At 39.2% G+C, this 19,579-nt stretch overlaps 1 protein-coding gene across 1 annotated transcript; it reads left to right on the forward strand.

The window, feature by feature from the left end:
* The first annotated feature begins 5,878 nt into the window (after window positions 1-5,878).
* On the forward strand, window positions 5,879-18,748 carry LOC121961562 (peroxisome proliferator-activated receptor alpha-like). The gene is made up of 8 exons (XM_042511603.1): window positions 5,879-5,988; window positions 10,718-10,949; window positions 11,843-11,997; window positions 15,040-15,178; window positions 16,065-16,264; window positions 16,337-16,603; window positions 17,600-17,843; window positions 18,419-18,748. The coding sequence occupies exons 2-8, from the start codon at window positions 10,766-10,768 to the stop codon at window positions 18,661-18,663; spliced, it is 1,434 nt and encodes a 477-aa protein (XP_042367537.1). The 5' UTR covers window positions 5,879-5,988; window positions 10,718-10,765; the 3' UTR covers window positions 18,664-18,748.
* The last annotated feature ends 831 nt before the right edge of the window (window positions 18,749-19,579 follow it).

Genomic DNA, 19,579 nt, shown 5'->3' on the forward strand with positions numbered 1-19,579 from the left:
TAACATTATTAATAATAATAATCAAATACATAAACAAATAGAATAAAAACAAAACAAAAAGGTGACTGTGATGTAACTTAAAAGATAAAATAAATTATTTTTTTTAGATATCTGCCATTGCTTTGAAAAGGTATTGTAACTCATCTGAGACCCATGTGTGTTAAAAATATAATATATACTTACAAAACATTTAATGCAATACAGTAATAATCCATGAGCATGCAGGTTTATACTTGACAATATAATCTCAACTCAAAGGCCCATTAAGTAGCTTTTTCCCTTTTTTTTTTTCTTTTTTTTTCCCCATACCCTCTGATGAAGACCTGCACGATCTTCATCAGAGGGTATGTATTTCATATCGCCGCGCTCTCTTCTTCTTCTTGTTTTTTGTTTGTGTGTGTATTGTGTTTGAGTGGCCTTTTGTAGTTGTGAATTTTTGCTCCCACAGGTCCAAAATCGCCCGCGTGACACGAGAGACACCTGCAGGAGATAAACGGTCCTTTGGGGTGAGGTAGTAGGTTGTATAGTTTTAGGGTCATTCCCAAGCTGTCAGATGACTATACAACTTACTGTCTTTCCTGAAGCGACCGTAATGGCGGCATCATCACTTACATCATCATCGGCGCGGTTAACAAAGCAACTTCTCACTGATTTTAGAGAGAGAGGCAGAAAAATCGATCAGGGTGCGAGTTGCATTACAATACGATGTTATATTGATTCTTTTGTCGACCATCTGATATTTGTTGATATGAAGTCGTCCACGATGATTCTGTTCAATTTAGGGGCCTGTGATCAATATGAGACAATATCAGTAAATGTCCTCTTTGTCTTTTTCTCGGCCGCTTCCCGTTGTCTGCCCCGATGCCATTGGCACCGTTTGAATTTTTAGGAAAGATCTGCACTTGAACGGAAACGATGACACAGATGTGCCATGGGATTTTCAAAATTAAGGTGTATCTTAACCCTTTGAACACTGAACAAATTGCCCTGATTTCTTTCAAGAACATAAAAAGAAGGAAATAAGTAAGTTAAAAAGAAATTACCTCAAATATTGGAAAGAAATTTGCTAAAATTATCAGAAAATTACCTGAAACAACAATTCCTCATGCATTTTACTGCGCATTTAGCACGTAGTCTTTCCATTCTGATTCTCTGACATTCAGTAGTGTATTTCTGAAATATCTACATTTTTTGTGTTATTTAAGTGTAAATGTAGGAGTCTGTTACTTAAGAATTGATTATTTTTTATTGCAAATGTTTTAACAAAATGACTCCATTAACAGTTTTTTAAATGTTTTTTATTTGTACCTCAATATATCATTTTATCTCTACTGTTATTATCAGCTGTATTCGTGTCATATTGACACAGTGGTGCTTTTTTTTTATTGACACGGTGACCAGATGACCTTCAGCTCCAGATCGTCTTCCTGTGTGACTTATGGTGTTCGTACAGGGTGAGGTAGTAGGTTGTGTGGTTTCAGGGTTGTGATTTTACCCCATCAGGAGCTAACTATACAACCTACTGCCTTCCCTGGAGGGCAGCAATACATCACAGGAGCACACACGCGCGTCTTTGTCACCTTTATACTTAGAAATAAACGGACAGACTCTCATCACTGAGCACAACAAAGAGCTGGCGTTTGATTTCAAAGGTGTCATTGAATGGGTGAGTGAAGCCAAATCACGAGATGACTTTCATAGAAATATTCTTTTTTTATTTGGAGATTTGTACCTGGTGCTTCATGGATATCACAGAAGGCGCAATTCAGTTTTTAGCATCACAAGAGTTTTAACTTTGTACTGTTTCAATAAAGAATCAATAAAGACTGAATACGGAATAATAAGAAAAAACAATGACTGCAGTCTGGTCCTTTCAGTGTTTTCTAAGTACTGACATGCAGTAGTAAAAAAAAAGCTAGTTGCTGGAAAAGTTTCCTGAAATAATTGCTTATTTTGTAACCCTAATAGGGAGCTCTTTGTATTTCAAAATACGAGTCTTAAAATCCTCCAAAGCTTGCACCTTAACTATTTATGTGTATTCTAAAGAAGGGAATACAGAGAAAACTAAATTTCACTATATCTTTGACCAAATACCTCAGAATCGATTCACAAAATACTGATACATGAGATCTTTGATAATTAATCATCAGTAATGTGGATATAATTATAAAGTCGGTAAAGGCAAACAACAGAGCAGCTAGAAAAGTCTTGTAAATTCAGAAAACTACATCACTTAATTATAAAGCTGCCTTTAAAACCAGGAAAGGATAACATTTACAGTTTTACAATACCCAAAATGTAAAACCAGAATTTATGTTTGTATTTTTTGACCTTTGAAACAATTATTTGGGAATTTTTCCATGAACTATTTCACTTGTTCAAAGGGAAATTTTTCCAGAAAACAATTTGAAGCTACAAAATTCAAAGTATGAAGGAGTTAGTTTTATTTAACAGCGTCTTGACAAATGTCTCGCAATTTGTAATGCAATCCAGAGTGTAGTCGTCCTTCCGAGCTCTCAGATTGCATCCCAGACGTCTTCAAAGCCGGTCTCTCTTTCACAAAGTGTATTTAACTGAGCTTCAGAGTGTGGAAGACTGTCTCTAATTCAGAAAACATTAGCATGTGTGTTTCCCCTCACAGATGGAACAAGAGACCAGGTGCCGAGGTACCCGCAAGAAATCATAAATTATCACCCTCCCACTTGTCTGTGTGAAAACACACAGAGCGTCCTCGGAGGAGTTTTGTTGTCTGGCTTTTCTGTGAAAGTCAACAGGAAAAGATTATGGCTAAATACCCGCAGACAGTCTCTCACCTCAGTCAGGATGGAGACTCTGAGACATTGCTGAGAGCCCACACACAGTAGATGGCGCTAGATATCACATGTTGTACTTAACTTGGGCTGTTGGCTGCTTAATTTTAGAAAAACTATGGAGCAACAGAGAAAAATCAGTTTGTAGTAACTGCTTACCTATTAATGAAAGGAATGATCCCTAATAATGCTTATTTAAAATGCTGTTGTTTAATATATGTAGAGGTTCATTGAGGTTTTATGCTTATTTTGAGGAAAGAAATTTACAGGCAAATACCAAATACCATTATCCGATACTAATTTATGTAGGTTAATGATACAAATAATGAAGAAATAAATGTAAAGAAGAGAAGCAAATTTTGCCAGAGAAGACTTTTAAATATGGATTGTGCAAAACCGCACTGCAGATGTCAGGATTATACACCTGGAAGTTATAATCTAATAGGATAACATATGGCTCATATGTTATTGCAGAGCATGTCCCTATTAACATGCAGGTAATATACTGTTGTTTAATGCTTATGAATTCAGAAGTTACAAAGTCCAGGACCACACCTTATTTTAACCAACTTAACCACTCTCGATGGCTGCACCATACACTGACCTACTTTATATATAACACTAATATGTATCATTCATTTCCCTTAAATGTATGAAAATATCGGGGGTTTTTTTAAAATCAATGTTTTGAATAAGCAAAATATTTTGTTACAGAACAAGACTACAATAGTTTTGTATTTATTTTTAGATGATAACATGTACAGCATACAGTAGATGCAGTGGTGGAGGATGTACTCTGAGTAGGAATACTAAATAATAAAGTACAAGTTAAAGCCCCACATTGAAAATCTCAGCTAATTACTATGATAATGTGCTAAAGTCAAAAATGAAAGTTACTTTTAAATAATTTGGACAAAAAAAAGACTCCTGTGATTGTTATACTATGATACATAATATAATAATCATTACTGATGTTTTAATCTGTAGTTTTATTGTCTTCTGGTTTAATTGTGACTGAATCTATAACATGTTTTATAAGCTCTGGTTTGTGAGTAAAATCTTCAAATTTAAAGTAATTTCTAAATCAAGTTGATAAATACATGCATTTCCCTCTAAAATGTGATGTAGAAGTAAAAAGTGGCATATAGGTGATTTACTCAAAGTAAAAGTACCTCCCATGCAACTAAAGCATATAACACTTCAGATAATGGACGCGTGTGTGTGTTTATGTGTGCGTAACAATGATGTGGTTGACATGGTTTCACAGCATTACGTTTTAAATTTTTTGTGACAAAAATACTAAAAATGTCTTAAATATAAAAGAGTGCCTCACGATAGCATAACTCATGATTTTATGGCACCTGGTGGCCTAAAGACCTGCTGGTTTCACCTTGGAAAAATGTCCCATTTTACATTGTTTTTTTCTCTTTAACCTTTCCCATCAGAAGTAAAGTCTACTGTGAGAATATTTTAATTTTAAGTTAAACAGTTAATAAACTTCAACACCCTACAACAATCAAACAACCTCAATTTTTTTATATTACTTGGGTAACTGATTAAGTAGCTAATTGGTTACATTACACCTCTGGAAATAACACAGAGGATAATATAATTTGTTATAAAATTATATGTTATAAAATTGCAGTAGTGGAATGTTAAGTACTGATCAAGTGTGAGGTACTTGAACTTTACTTGAGTATTTTCTTTTCATGCCACTTTACACCCCAGTACATTTCAGAGGGAAATATTCACTACAGCACATTTATGTGAACACTTTAGTTACTTTACAAATTAAGATTTTTGCATAAAACATACCAAGTTTAAAAAAATAGGCTGATTTGGGATAAATTGCCAAACAGTTTATTCAAGTGCAATTACAACAATTAGTTGATTAATCAGTCAATTGACTAATGGTTCTGATGATAATTCTTATTAAAACTGAAATATTTTGAAAATAATTTAGAGCTGGTTCTGTGTGGCTTTTTGATGTTTTTTCTTTCTTTTTTTAGAATCAAATCTTTAAGGATGTTTTTTTTATTTTTTATTTTGATGGTGTTAGGGGTGCTTTTTGAAATTTTGAGGGTTTTGAGGTGTTATTTTTTCTAATATTTTTAAGGTTTTGATATATTTTGTTTGTTTTCTTAAAAAAATTTTTTTCTGCATTGGGCACTTTTAATTTTAATACTTTACGTATATTTTGATCCTTACTTACTTTTAATTCAGTAGAATTGTCAATGCAGTACTTTTACTTGTAACTGAGTATTTTCACTTTGTGGTATTAATATTTTTACTTAAGTATGGGATCTGAATACTTACACCAACACTGCAGAATCGAATAAAATATCAAATACATGTTAAATGGTATAGGCCTAGTATAGGCTAATGGCCTATAACAATGGAGGACGGTGGGTTGAGTCCACAGTGAACACACTGGGGGTGTTGCAGCGAGTTTCGATCCCTCGTTGAATAGTGTTCCCCTCCTGTCAGTGCGTAGCGCCCCCCTCGGCGGTCTGGGTAAATTTAGGCTCAGTTTTAAGTCGGGAGAAACAGTCTTCGGTATAACACCGGTTCCACGCACCGCAAGAGTAAGAAAATGTCGAAAAAGACGTAAAATAGCGACAGCTGCACTAAAACAGACAGCGCCAACTTGAGAACGTCAAACGGCCGTTTAAATGAGTTTTTTTTTTTTTTAGCATTTGTGTAATTAACATCCTATATGGCGACGTTTAATCCCACTGTGATTTACAGTGGCTCCATTGCGAAGGATTTACGACACATTAACTTTATAGCTGCTTCGACAGAGACTCGTTGAAGAGTTGTGTTTTATTGACATTTCTGTCTTTTATTGGCCATTTACTGAGATAACGGAGGTGAAGGCACGTTACACACCGACCCGTGACGTCTCGAGCCACCGGGAAGTGATTACATCCTGCCTAAATAACCGAGGCGGTCCATTTTCAAATCCCCGCGTGCACATTGGTCGAAAGCATAGGTGTGTCAGGGGGTGTGCGCGCCGTGTCGGGTCAGCGTCCGTCGCTACGTTATTTCCTGCAGAGGATGAGCGGAGGTTTGACAGCACGCACGGAGCCGACCGCGAGCTGAGCGTCGGAGCGTCCCGGGACCGAGGCGTCCATCCTGGATACAGCATCTGGAAATGCTCCGGAGAGCAGCCTCGGAGGTAATTCACAGGCTTTACTTGAAACTGTGCTGTTATGTAATAGAGATTATGCTTACTTGGATGTTGTTAGAGGGGATTTAACAAACTTTTATTGTGCAGGAGTACAGTTTTATAACACTTGAGCCAGGATTATTGTTGCATATTAGTTCTAGCTTTCTGAAAACATCATACTGTCATACTGGAGCTGCTCCTGCAGAGACAAGAATGCATGCAGTTGTTCTCACAGTATTTTGTCTGTGTGGTGAGTGAGCCCCACTTGAACTTCCTGACTAGTCAAGCCTGCACCTGCTTTTGTAATAAACCCACACACCCACAGAGTGTCAAGAAATGCTCCATTCTAATGAAAGGAAAATATCTTTATGTTAAATTACCCTCTCTGCCTCCAGTGATTTCCATTTCCTTGTCTGCGCAGCATTGTGACACTTAAACATGACCCTTTCTAAATGCAGAACTGGTTTTAATCACAATGTGGAAGTTTGATTTTGGGGTTTTCGTGGATGACCTTGATAGAGAGATATCAAATGTCTCGGACAGGACAGCTGATCCTGATTCAGACCACCAAGTTCTACTAAGAAAACTAAGTTTTGCTCATTGCTTTTCTCTTGATTGTGAGCATGTTGTATCCTCGCTGTCATCTGTAAACATGCTTTGTGCAGCTGACTGCTCTCAGTGCTTCCTCCAAAGATAGAGCCCCGCTGTCTGGAATTATAGTTCCGCTGGGAATTAAAGTACAATGTCCTTTGAGGTGATGGGGAAACATGGGCTGGGCCGGAGTCATCTAGGGCAAATAAAGTCATGTCAAGCCAGTGTAGAATTAGATGTTGACCTGGTTTTGAACACAGCAAGAATATTTTACACTGTATGGATGAAAAATGCTCAAGTTAAACACCAGGTGAGATCATTAGAAAGCTGTCAACATCAACTGATTAGATTCTTGAGTCTTTTCAATAATTAAGGGATGCAATAGTTTTGCAGTTGAATAAGGGAAGCAACTAATTTCATTCGGGATTAATCTGCTGATTGTTTTCTTCATAAATCCATTGATGTTTTGGTTTAAAATCATAAAACAGTGAAAATCCCAATTCACAAACAAAACCAGCTAATTATCGCAATTGAGAATGTTTGGCGTTTTTGCTTGGAGAATGACTCAACCAGCAAAATAATCATTTTTCTTTCAATTGATCAGTGGTGTTACCATCCCAGCTCAAAATTCAAACTTCCCCGTCTGTCTCACAGACTGTCTGATGAAAAGGTAAAGCAGTTAAAGTACACTCAATGTAACATGCGCTCAAACTGATATTGCATTTTTTTGTAGTTAGGACCTTTTTTTCGGTGGCTAAAATTCATTTTGTCGCTGACCCCCATCCACAGCAGTGCATTGCTTAGCTTCCATGTCGGACTTCAGCCTGCTTCTCCAAACTGGGTGCATGTTGACTAACTTAAACTGTATGTAATACACTGCCTATAGATAAGTACCTCATACAACCCCACTTCTAAAAAATCCAAACTATCCCTTCAAGTTCCTTGAACTGTAGAAAAGACAGTATTGAACATGGCCAGAGACGCAGGGTAAACAATGGGTTCATTTCAGGATGAACTCAGTGCACTTGAATACTATTTATTGTGTTGCAACAGGATAACACATTTGCCTAATCCCCTGTTTGATAAAGACATCTTTGTCGCCTAGCAGGGACATCAGTTTGTCAGACTTTCTGCGTGAAAGCAGCTCGGCAGACCAGTCAGACAACAGTTAGTCAACAGCTGCGTCAGTCTCTATGCTCCCTGCGGTTCACTCTTTATAGCACAGTGTACAAAACACTCCCCTCCCTCCTGGACATCTATAACACCCGCCTCACCCGCAAAGCAACCAGCATTGCGGGTGACTCCAGCCACCCCTCACGCAGCCTCCTCAGCCTCCTGCCGTCTGGGAGAAGGTACCTGTATGTCCAACAAACATGTCAGAACTGACAATAAAGCTGACTTTGACTGTAGCTACATTACATAGCTACAAGCCCCCCCCCCCCCCCCCCGTTCAACCCCGCTCAACTTTGGTATACGTGTCTGGACCTGTCTTCTGAAATGCTGCAACCCAAAGAAAAGACAAACAAGAAAGCTTTGATCAATCGTGTCCTCACTGTCTGTCCTGAGTACACAGATAAAAAAACAGCCTTTTTGACCTAATAGTCACGTTCAGCCTTTAGTTCAAACACTGAAAGTCCAAGATCTCAACAGTGAAAGCCAAAAGTTGCACAATCTCACATAAACTGATGTGTCTTTCATGCTCGGCTTACAGATGTGTGCAGCTGTGTAAACTGAGATTTTACATTGAGCTCGGATGGCCCCTCAGACAAATCTCTCTCTGTAGATCAAAGATATGTTGGTGATTCCTGCCTAGATGATATAACTGTTTGAATTACAACGCAGATCAAATTATAGTGTAATGATGTAGAAGCAAAGGCGTAGGCGAGAAAATTCCCATCATTCTTTTAAGGTTTGTCTGCTTTTATCTCACAGTTTGTGTTTATGATCACATCATCCATCAGTTGTAATCTGACAAGACAATCAGTGTGCAGCAGGGATACTTAACTTTTGCAAAATGACAGGAAGCCAGGAGCCAGTCGCAGCAGCCCCATGGATGTTTCGGGAACTCTAGGACATTCAAGATTACAGGACATCTCTAGGATTTAATGACATTTCTCGGATTTTAGGGTATTTCTAGGATTTAAGGACATTACACGGATTTAGGACGTTTCACATTTTAGGAGGTTTCTAGGATTGTATTATGTTTTTTAGGATTTTGGGACATAGGCCTTTAGGATGTTTCAGGGATTTTAGTATGTTTCTCAGATTTTACGATATTCCTAAGATTTTAGGACATTTCTAGGATTTTAGGATGTTTGTGGGATTTTAAGACATTGCGCAAATTTTAGGACACTTGTCGGATTTTAGAAAGATTTTAGAATGCTCTCTAGGATTTTGCGATATTTCTCAGAATTTAGTACATTTCTAGGATTTCAGGACATTTCTAAGATTTTAGGATGTTTCTAGAAATATTAGGATGTTTTTAGGATCTTAGGATATATGGAGCTTTGCTTGGATCTCTGTCAAGGATGCAGTGGATCCTCCACTGGCACCTTTTTGAACAAAAAGCTCTATTTTTATGCTGTTTTATTCACTCTGGCGCCTTACTAAAAGTACAGAAACAATTCCCAGTGTGAATCATTTAATTTCACTGTGCATTAGAAAATGGTTCGGTTGCCACCCCGGACATTATTAGGGGCCACATTTGACCTGCAGGCCGTAAGTTGAGTCTACAGTCTCTGTAACAACAAGAGTAACATCAGCCGCTATGAATTACTGGAAGTCAGTGGGAGCATTATAGAACATGGCGCTGCGATGTTGCAGGGATGACTCAAACAGATGTCCTTTACCCCGCTGTGAGCAGCTGGGAGCTCCACTAAACTCCCTCCCACACATAGTTTAAGATCCACTCAGAGAGGACAGACAGCGGTGGAGCAGATAGACAGATGAATCTTTGTTTAAAGTAATGTAGGAGAGAGGAAAGCTAGGATGCACGGTGTGTATTTTTTGGGTGGTCGATAAATCAGAGCATTGTAACACTGCAGGTTGTGTACTTTGGCAGGACAGGTGGTAATTTAATCTGTGAATAATGTGCCACTGCTGACTCTAAGGGCACGGTTCACTGATTAAACAAGCACTTTCACGTTATGAACTTACTTCTGGCATTCGTAGTAGAGTTACACCTGTCCCCTCTGCACAACAGATCTGACTCTCTTCTTTCATGACATGTGAGAATTGTCATGTTTTTTTTAAAAAAAAAAAAACTGCAACCAAAAAGATAGTGAATAAATGTTGGGATGCACCTAGAAAACCTCACCTCACCTTAGAAAAAGTAGAATATTAGGAGTTTTGAGTAAATTATTTATCAGCTACTTGGTTTGTTTGTGGAAGAGTTTGATAAAAAGGTCAGGTTTAAACCACAGTAGGTCATCATCAGGGTTCAAATGAGGAGAGGAAGTTACCTGAACCTGACCTTTTTTGCATTTATACAGGTGTGAGTCATGATTAGATCAGCGGAACAACTGTGTCATTCAGAAAGTAGTTCCCTGAAATTCACAGAGCAAAAGAACAAAGGAGCCCTGAGCTACCCACGTGTTGTGTTACCTCTGCAGAAATGTACGTAATATAGTAATAATATACTAACATGGTAATATGTTGCAGCCTTGTTGCCGGTCACCCAGGCTCTTCATCTGTTTACTCTTTCTGCTGTTCTCTGCTACTGATCAAGATAAGAAAAGTTCAATTATCAAGTATCAATTAAAAAAATGTAACTTTATGTTCTGCAAATTGAACAGAATATTAATATTTTTAAAAGTATTTAAACAGAGTTAGAAATTTCACTATCATGACAACACCAGTCTGAAGTTGAACCCAGCGGCTTTATGGCACTCCTTAAAGTGCCATAAATTTGAAAAATGTCAGCTAAATGTGGACGAAAGGTCAAAATGGTGAGAAAAACTCAAACTGTTGTTCTTCAAAATGAAAAAGAATCCATCAGAAGTTTGCTACCAATCTAATAACTAATCAGAGGGTTTTTTCAGAGCTGGGTGTTTTAAAATTCTGAACCAATCTAATGTCTCCCTCAGGACTCTCAGTCTCATTATCACCCATTGTCCTCATCCTCATTCTCTCCTCCCTCTTATCTCAGTCTGGTGAGTGAGGGGTTGTTCCTGCCGGGTGCGCCTTGATCTCCACCATGGCAGGGGATCTCTTCAGCCCCCCGTCCCCATTTGGGGATTCCCTGCTGGACAGTCCGCTGTGTGGAGACCTGATGGAGGATCTTCATGACATCTCGCAGTCTATAGGAGATGATGGGCTGGGATTTGATTTCCCAGTGTACCAGAGCACTGGCTCGGGGTCGGAGAGCTCCATCGGATTGGGTGAGTAGTCAAGAGGACTCATGGTTGTTGGAAAGTGAAATTGTCACAGGACCAAGGAACAGTCATTTAAAAATGTAAAACACTGACATTTTGACTGTTTGGCTCCACTGTGTCATATGTGAATTCAGCAAAGAGGTCGCTGTAAAAAAAAATGTGTGTATGATAACGAAAGATTAGATACAACTCTCTGTGTCTTCTCCATGATGGTGTCCCCAAATTACTGAGCAAGAACCCTTGCCTCCTTTAATATTTAATATAACTAAGGGAATGTTCATTATTTATGAGAGGGGACAGGGTGGTGCTAAAATTTGTTGGTGACTTTTAAAAGAAAAAAAATTGGCAGTTTTCTTAAAGCGAACATTTGTCAATTTTTTTTTCCTTTAAAAATTTTCTGCGATTGTTAAAAAATTTTTTCACCAAAAAAATCACCAAAATGATGTTTTTTTAAATTTTTTTATCACAGCCAGAAACTGTAAAAACAGTTTTCCAATTTCCAACAGTCCTTGAACACATCTTGTGTTATTATACAGGTTTGTGAAACAAAGTTCCATGACTTTTCCAAAACTTTTAGGGTATATTTAGTTGTCCAATACCTTTCGATATGATACGTTACAATATACTTTAGGGAATTTTTTTCTTGATTTCAATGGTACTGCATTTAAGAGATGTTCATCATCAAACTCTTCTGTGAAGTCTTGTCAGTTTGCCAGTGAAGAACTTGTGTCCCTTCCTTTGTGAATAATTGTACGGTGACTCATTTCCTAAGAGTATGTGTGACATTTTTCCAAAAAAGTGGATGCCTTAATGTGGATTGCATCTGTTCAAAGGGTGGCCAGGTGAAATCACTCGCTGTTGTCTCCTGACTGCTCTGGGGTTGTTTTTTTTTGCTGTAGACACCTTGACCCCGGCCTCTAGTCCGTCATCATGGGTGTGTGTAGCAGCGCCAGGCTCAGAAGAGAGCTTCAGCCCCCTCAACCTGGAGTGCCGGGTGTGCTCAGACAAGGCCTCAGGCTTCCACTACGGGGTGCACGCCTGCGAGGGCTGCAAGGTGAGTGATGTGGCACTTATAGAGGCGTGAAGCAGCCAGTTAGCGTACATGTTGTATACATGTACTGACATACTGTACATACCACAGTGATAAGAGACGTAAAGGCAAAGCGTGTAAACATAAAGACAGGTACAATCCCATTCAGACTGATGATAGCGTGTGCAGTAAAGGCAAATGCGCTGTGTTTGGGTGCCACCGACACTCATGTGTACACATACATGCCTGCACCAGTGCACACACACCCAAACATACACAGAGCTTGGCACGCGGAGGCGCATGACCCGGAGGCCGGCGGAAAGTTTCCGAGACATGCAGCAGGGTCATGTGAGGTAGGGGACGTGGTGGCCTTTGGTGATTTGTCACCTCTCCCTTGCTTGGCAACTAGCCCAACCGAGTGACGTTAGTACACACACATACACTTGTTCAAACATGTAGCTGCTGCTGGCACTGAGCCCAGCTGTGCTTGATACGAAATATTTCCTTCTTATAGAGTCGTATTTTGGATTTGATGATCACAGAAATTTGGTCTGCATATGTTTTTGAGGTTTAACCCTTTGAAATTTGGATCAAATTCATATGTTGTGTTCAAACACCTTTCACAACGTGACAAGAAATGTCTTGCAAATTGCAAGAAATTAGTAGATTCAGAAAATCATATATATATATATATATAATATATATATATATATATATATTCTGTTTTCTATTTATGCCTGACTTATTTTTTCATAATTAAATATTTTAAATTATTTTACACAATACTTATCATTTTTAAGTAGTTTTTTATGGGTCATCTCCTTGTTTCATATTGGGGTTTTTTATTTTCCCTTTTTTTGTTTGTTTGTTAGATTTTTTTCCTAAATTTTAGGTAACTTTCTTGTTTTATTTTCGTTTGTTTGTTTTTTTCATGCTCATTTCTGGGTCATTTATTCTTAAATTGCTCCTTGCCTTCCTCCCATCTTTTTGAAAGACATCAAGCCAATTTGTCCAGATTTGAAAGAGTTAATCATCTTAAAGGTAAATCCCGAATTAGTTCAGCTCTACAGGAAAGATTTCAGAGATTGTTGAGATTTTAGGGAGTATAACGATGTCATTAGAAGACAGTGACAATCAGAACATGTAAATTAAACCACTGAGTGATAAAAGCATCCTCACTGCATTGTTTCACAAGTCATGTGAGCTTGTCGCGGTCTAATACCTCTCTAAGCTGACGGCAGTTCGATGCTGCTAATCTGAGCCTCTGTTTGCTATTTATGCATGACTTTTTGACTTGTGACCTTGCATACCTTCTTCCATCAGCCACAGCTCCAGTTCGAAAATGTGTTTGAAGTCAGATAAAGTTGCTCTTGGTTTCTGTTTCTTCTCAGTAATCACTCCTTTTACTGCTATTTTTACTGGAGAGAAACTTTTTTTATTACTCTTCTGGACTAGTGCTGCGCCTTCAATTTTACCCTAATCCATAGGAAACATGATAGATGGACACTTTTTGGACAATTTTCATTTGTCTGTCCAAGTTTGGCACAATTTTCTGCCAATTGCACAGTGTACATGTGTGTGTTTGAGCAATGCAAACTTAACCAACTCCCTGACGCACATGCCGCTCATCAGAATCAACACAAATAACGTTAATCTCATTTGCCTTTATGCCAGACTGCTACTATTCTAAAAGTGGAGACGTGATGACACTGAAACTGTTGGACGCCGCACATGTGAGAGGTGTATTCTGACAGCACTCTGTTCCCCTGACTGACAATATTGCGCCATCATGGAAAGATCTGGCTCGTGATACGTAGCAGTCATGCTGGACAGGCTCTGCATATCACTTTCAACACCTCGCGTCAAGAGAGGAGCGCTCAATAGTGGGAATGTGAAAGGAATGTGCTGGGATGCAGTGGTGCGAGGGATTAAGTCTGTGGCGACGATGGTGGGACGTGTGTGTGTGAGAGCTGCAGGATAGTCAGAGAAAGCCTTTCACAGTGGGAGAGTTAATCATAACACCTCTACCTGTTTAACAAAGTTGAAGTTTGTCTGAATAGGTGGCAACAAAAATGCCTGAATTTAAAAGACATTTGCCCTTAAGGAAGCGTTACACAACATGTCCTTGCTTACGTCTTTAGTGTTGTTAGTCACAGCCATATATCACAGCAAAGTACTATTTGTGTCATACTAAGACATGCGCAGACATGTTTGCTGTACACACACATCTGTTTTTCCCTCTGTTGTTTTGTAATGCATTTTTGATGACTATCACATGCCTGGAACTTCACAGTGTTTTCACAAACCAGTTCTTCCCACAAAACTATTTTTTTTAGTTTAAAATACCACAAAAAGTGATGTTTGACACATAATAACTCTTAATAACAATGTGTCTAAAACATAAGGACAGACAGGACCTGTAAAATGACGAGTGATGTACTGCATGGCCGTGTGGTTCCAGATAAATTGCCAGAAAATCTGTATTGCCTTCTCAACAGTAAGGGATGACAAATGTCCTGACTTCAGTTGAATTTCAGTGATGCACAAAGGTGTGTGTGAGTGTGCGTCAAAAGATCCTGTGTTTCAGCACATGTGCGACATATGTTGGCCCACTGCCCTGCATGTCAGTATGTCTTGTCCATACTGTTCCTCAGAAAGGTCAGAGTTTACTGTGCACCTTGAAAGCTGTCTCTCTTTAAATATAGATGTAATTCCGCTATATAGTCCAACCTAATATGTAACATGACACCTGTTCTACCAGGGTTTACAATGTACAATGTATGTATAGGAAGGTTATAGTAACGTAAGGTGTAGTGTAGTTTGTTGTGGTTGATATTAAGACAACACTGTTTCTCCTCTCCCACTTTTTTGCCGTTCACTTATATTTTTTTTATTGGTGGCATTAATGCTTAAAGGTAATTTAGTTCATATTTATACAATCTAAACCCAGATATTAGTGTGATTATTCGTTAGGCTCTGAGGAAAACCGTGAGCAATATGCTTTTTGTGTATTCAGATCGGATCATGTGATCCTCATATCAAGTATGCTGTTTTTGTCTCTATCAGGGTTTCTTCAGGAGGACCATCAGGCTGAAACTGGAGTATGACAAGTGTGAACGCAACTGTAAAATCCAAAAGAAGAACCGCAACAAGTGCCAGTACTGCCGATTCCACAAGTGCCTCTCTGTGGGCATGTCCCACAACGGTAAGAAACCATCAAAATACTTATAAATATCAGCCATGAGTGACAATTATAGTAAAGCTGTCTGGCAGAGGATAATGGTAACTATAATTCAACAGCAGTACAAGCAGATAGTAGATAGCAGATAGCAGATAGATACAAGCAATTAGTAAACAGACTTCTTAACGTTAGATACAGAACAGTATCTTGCTAAAGTTGGCTATCATTAGACGAGTGTGAAACAAGCGTTAGGCTGTCGGTGCAAAACCACTGAGTGTACTACAGTAATTTGGGCAAGAGTGTGTTTCATTGCTTCTTGCTGTTTTTTGCATTATTACAAATCTCAATACATTTGTGAAAAACTACAAAAATCTGTCGCATAATTTTGAAAACAGTTATGCTTAGTAGCTCAATTACTAAATTGAAAGTGTCCGTTGAAACACGAGTTTAGTTGGCACCATGAATGCCAGAACATAAACGTGCTCAGCATGTCCTCAGTCGACACCACGATACATGTTCTCGACAACAGCAGGACGTGTCCTAATGTGATTTGGCTCCAAATCAACATGTTTTACATTGACTGGGTTTTTCTAGAGCAACGTCCTGCCGGAGCCTGCTTGACATTGAGAAAACACAGGCTCATATAGCTCCACATCTGGCCCGTCATCTGCACCGACTGCTGAGGGGTCATTGGGTTCGTTAGGATGGTCTCCCTCTGCAGAGAGAGCAGTGTCGGAAACCTGAGAAGAGGACGACATGTTGTCCTCGGAGGAGAGAAAAGAGAGCAGTGAATGCATGTTTGCTGTAGGAGGATATGTCTGATGTCTCTGCGTGTAGTTTCATTGTAAAATAACAGACCAGGAATTTTTTTAAAAAGCTGTTGCTAATATTGAATGTTTCAATTCACCAGCCATCCGGTTTGGTCGGATGCCTCAGGCGGAGAAGCTAAAGCTAAAAGCAGAAAGCAAGATGGTGGAGAAAGAGGTGGCAAGCCCCATGCAGGCCGACCACAAGATTCTTGTCGGGCAGATCCACGAAGCCTACATGAAGAACTTCAACATGAACAAGGCGAAAGCTCGGCTCATACTCACTGGAAAAACCAGCAAGCCGGTAAGTAAAAAAACAAAAACAAAAAACTTTATTCTGTGTCTCTGCAGCATGAACAACATCCTCTCCCCGCAGCCTTTCATCATCCATGACATGGAGACGTTCCAGCTGGCAGAGAGGACGTTAGCGGCCCATATGGTGAACGGTGACAGTCCGGAGCCCGAGAGCCGCCTTCAAGCTGGGGAGCTGGTTCCGGTGGCAGGGTGCAGGGAGCTCCAGCAGAGGGAAGCTGAAGCCAGGCTCTTCCACTGCTGCCAGAGCACCTCGGTGGAGACGGTCACGGAGCTGACGGAGTTCGCCAAGGCTGTGCCAGGTTTCCAGAGTCTGGATCTTAATGATCAGGTGGGTTTCAAGCTCCATGTGTAATTTGCCTTTCTGTCATTTCATATGAGAAGTGGAGAAAAAAGGCCTTATTTCAAGAGATAGTTTGGATTTTTTGAAATGGGGTTTTATGAGGGTACCTAGATATTTATTACATACATGTAGATGTCAGTCGGCACGTCCCCAGTTTGGAGAAGCAGATGGAGTCTGACACAGAAGCATTAACTGCTGTGGACAACAACAAAGCATATTTTAGCCACCTAATAAAAGCTTACTAATGCCCTCCCGATACCATACACCTTTTGTCCTCTGGGGTCATTCTGACCCTGCCTGGTTTGACTGTTATTTAAAGCAAAGTGTATAAAATGTCAATCAATTCTGTGTTACACCTTTAGTCTTACTTCAGTCCAACCCATTACCACACATATTTCCCTTCGTTTTGGAATTTAGGACCAATAGACCTTGTTTACATAAGTATAAAAAACATATTTTGACGGCTAAAGATTTCATTTGGGGTCAGAATGACCCCAAGGACAACACGAGGGTTTAAAACATCAGTATCAGTTTACGTGTATGCTAAATTTAGAATATTTTTACTTATTTACCTTAATGTCAGACAGCGATTTCCAAAGGGAAAATGAAGGTGTTATGTCGCTTTCCTTAAATCCAGACTCGACTGAGAAAAACAGTTATTTAAGTTTACTGAACACAGAAGCTGCTGATCAGCTGCTGCCTCGACCAGTGACCTTGTTTGTGTTATTGTGTGACTTTGGCATTTAAAAAGGTTAGTTCAGATTCACCAAAGTCACACAATAATCCAAACTAACTAACTGATCAAAGCAGCAGCAGACCAGCAGCTCAATGAGCTAAAATGACTGTTTTTATCGATGGAGGCTGGTGACTTTGTCAAGAGAACAGATGATAATTAAAGACGATTCAAATTTTATATGAAATTATTTGAAATATGTTTTTGGGTGCATCTGAGTCATGCTTTGGCTTTCTTTCCTGCCCTTTCAGGTGACTCTCTTGAAGTACGGCGTTTATGAAGCCCTCTTCACCCTCCTGGCCTCCTGCATGAACAAAGACGGCCTCCTGGTGGCTCGCGGTGGAGGCTTTATCACACGCGAGTTCCTCAAGAGCCTCCGGCGGCCTTTCAGCGAAATGATGGAGCCCAAATTCCAGTTTGCCACACGCTTCAACTCCCTAGAGCTGGATGACAGCGACCTGGCCCTTTTTGTTGCAGCCATTATCTGCTGCGGAGGTAACTGACATTGTGTGGAAATTCATTTATGTTTATGTGTGTATAAAGAAACTGAATCCACTTACTTTCTCCCTCTCTCTCTCTCTGTCATATTAACTCAGTTCAATTCAAAAGACTTCATTGGCATATTTAACATGTGTTGCCAAAGCACAATTACAATTAAAATGCAGTAAAAAAATACAAAAGAAAATACAATATACTATTGAAATTGATAGAATCAAGTATAAAAACAAACAAAATCTAACTAAAACTGAGTAAATGGAGTAAATCAAAAGAAATAGCTGAGTGTGAGCTGTGAGGAGATGAACTCCAGCTGTAACCTGTTGTTGTGTTGGTGGTCTTTTAGGCTGTGACGTACACTGACATATCTTGCTGCTTCTGTGGCACTGACACTATTATTTCAAGTAGATGTTGCATTTTAATCTGGTCAGAGAGTGTTTCAAAATCTTGGAGTTTCCGTATGATATTTGTAAAGAGTTTTGTTCTAATGTCTTAATGTGCCCTTCATTGTAGCAGGAAATGTTGCTCTGTCCCATCACATCATCTCTCTCTCTATCTGACCACTTTCCCTCCAGATCGCCCAGGCCTGGTGGATGTGCCTCTAGTTGAACGGCTGCAGGAAAGCATCGTTCAGGCGCTACGGCTCCACCTGCTGGCTAACCACCCGGACGACAACTTCCTCTTCCCCAGACTGCTGCAGAAACTGGCCGACCTTCGGGAGCTGGTCACCGAGCATGCTCAGTTGGTGCAGGAAATCAAGACGACAGAGGACGCATCCTTGCACCCGCTCCTGCAAGAGATATACAGGGACATGTACTGAAAAAAGAGCACATGGTCATAAACAGGGACATTTATTCAAATATTTACGTATGTCACTCAGAAGTGGGTGTGCGTAAATATTAACTGATACTATCATGCATATCTATGTACTGTAAGTAGCTTATTTTGCAACTCTGATGGGTTTGTTTAGACCCTGTGACTCAAAACTTCTCTTTTTGGGGCAAGGCAGCTCTTAGGTGGTGTGGCTGCTTCCATGAAAAGGGGGAACAAACTGTTTGATTTTACAATACACGTGTATGAATATTTTTAATGCATTACTATGAGAGCGCCCAACTGCTAGGGGTTGGGCCCTAAATGCCGTTTTTTTTCTACAGACTGAACAAATGTTAAACAGGGAGTAGGCTGTGCAAACTTGCAAAGTGTTTAAAATGGGTGTGCACATATTAAAGACACCTGGACATGACTGCTTCAGTCATGCATGCACTGATGCTAGACAAATAATTTTCTAGCAAACGATAGGGTAACCCTTTAAAATCTATGCAAATTGGCTTGATTTCTTTTGAAAACATGAGAAGCAACTTAACAAGAAATGGCCCAAAACACTGCAAGAAATTAGTAAAAAAAAAAAAATGTTGCCAAAAAACTTCCTGAAAATAAGCCAAAAAGGTGAAAGAAAATAACAAAAAATGACCTCAAAAAGTGCTAAAAATATATATATTTCCCTTTTTTCTGTAACATAATTTTAAAGATATATAACAAGAAAATTATGAATATTGTTTTTCAGACATTTTTCTATATTTTTTTGAGAATATCTAATAATTCTTTCCAGCTAGTTTTCAGATAATTTCTTTGTAACCTTTTACAATTATTTTGCAGTGTGCAAGACGTTCCTTGCCAAGTTGCTCATTATGTTTTTTTTCTGTTTTTAAAAGAAATACAAGCAATTTCCTGAGGCT

The sequence above is a fragment of the Plectropomus leopardus genome, chromosome 22 (genome assembly GCF_008729295.1).
Source record: "Plectropomus leopardus isolate mb chromosome 22, YSFRI_Pleo_2.0, whole genome shotgun sequence".
In the NCBI taxonomy this organism is placed as follows: Eukaryota; Metazoa; Chordata; class Actinopteri; order Perciformes; family Serranidae; genus Plectropomus; species Plectropomus leopardus.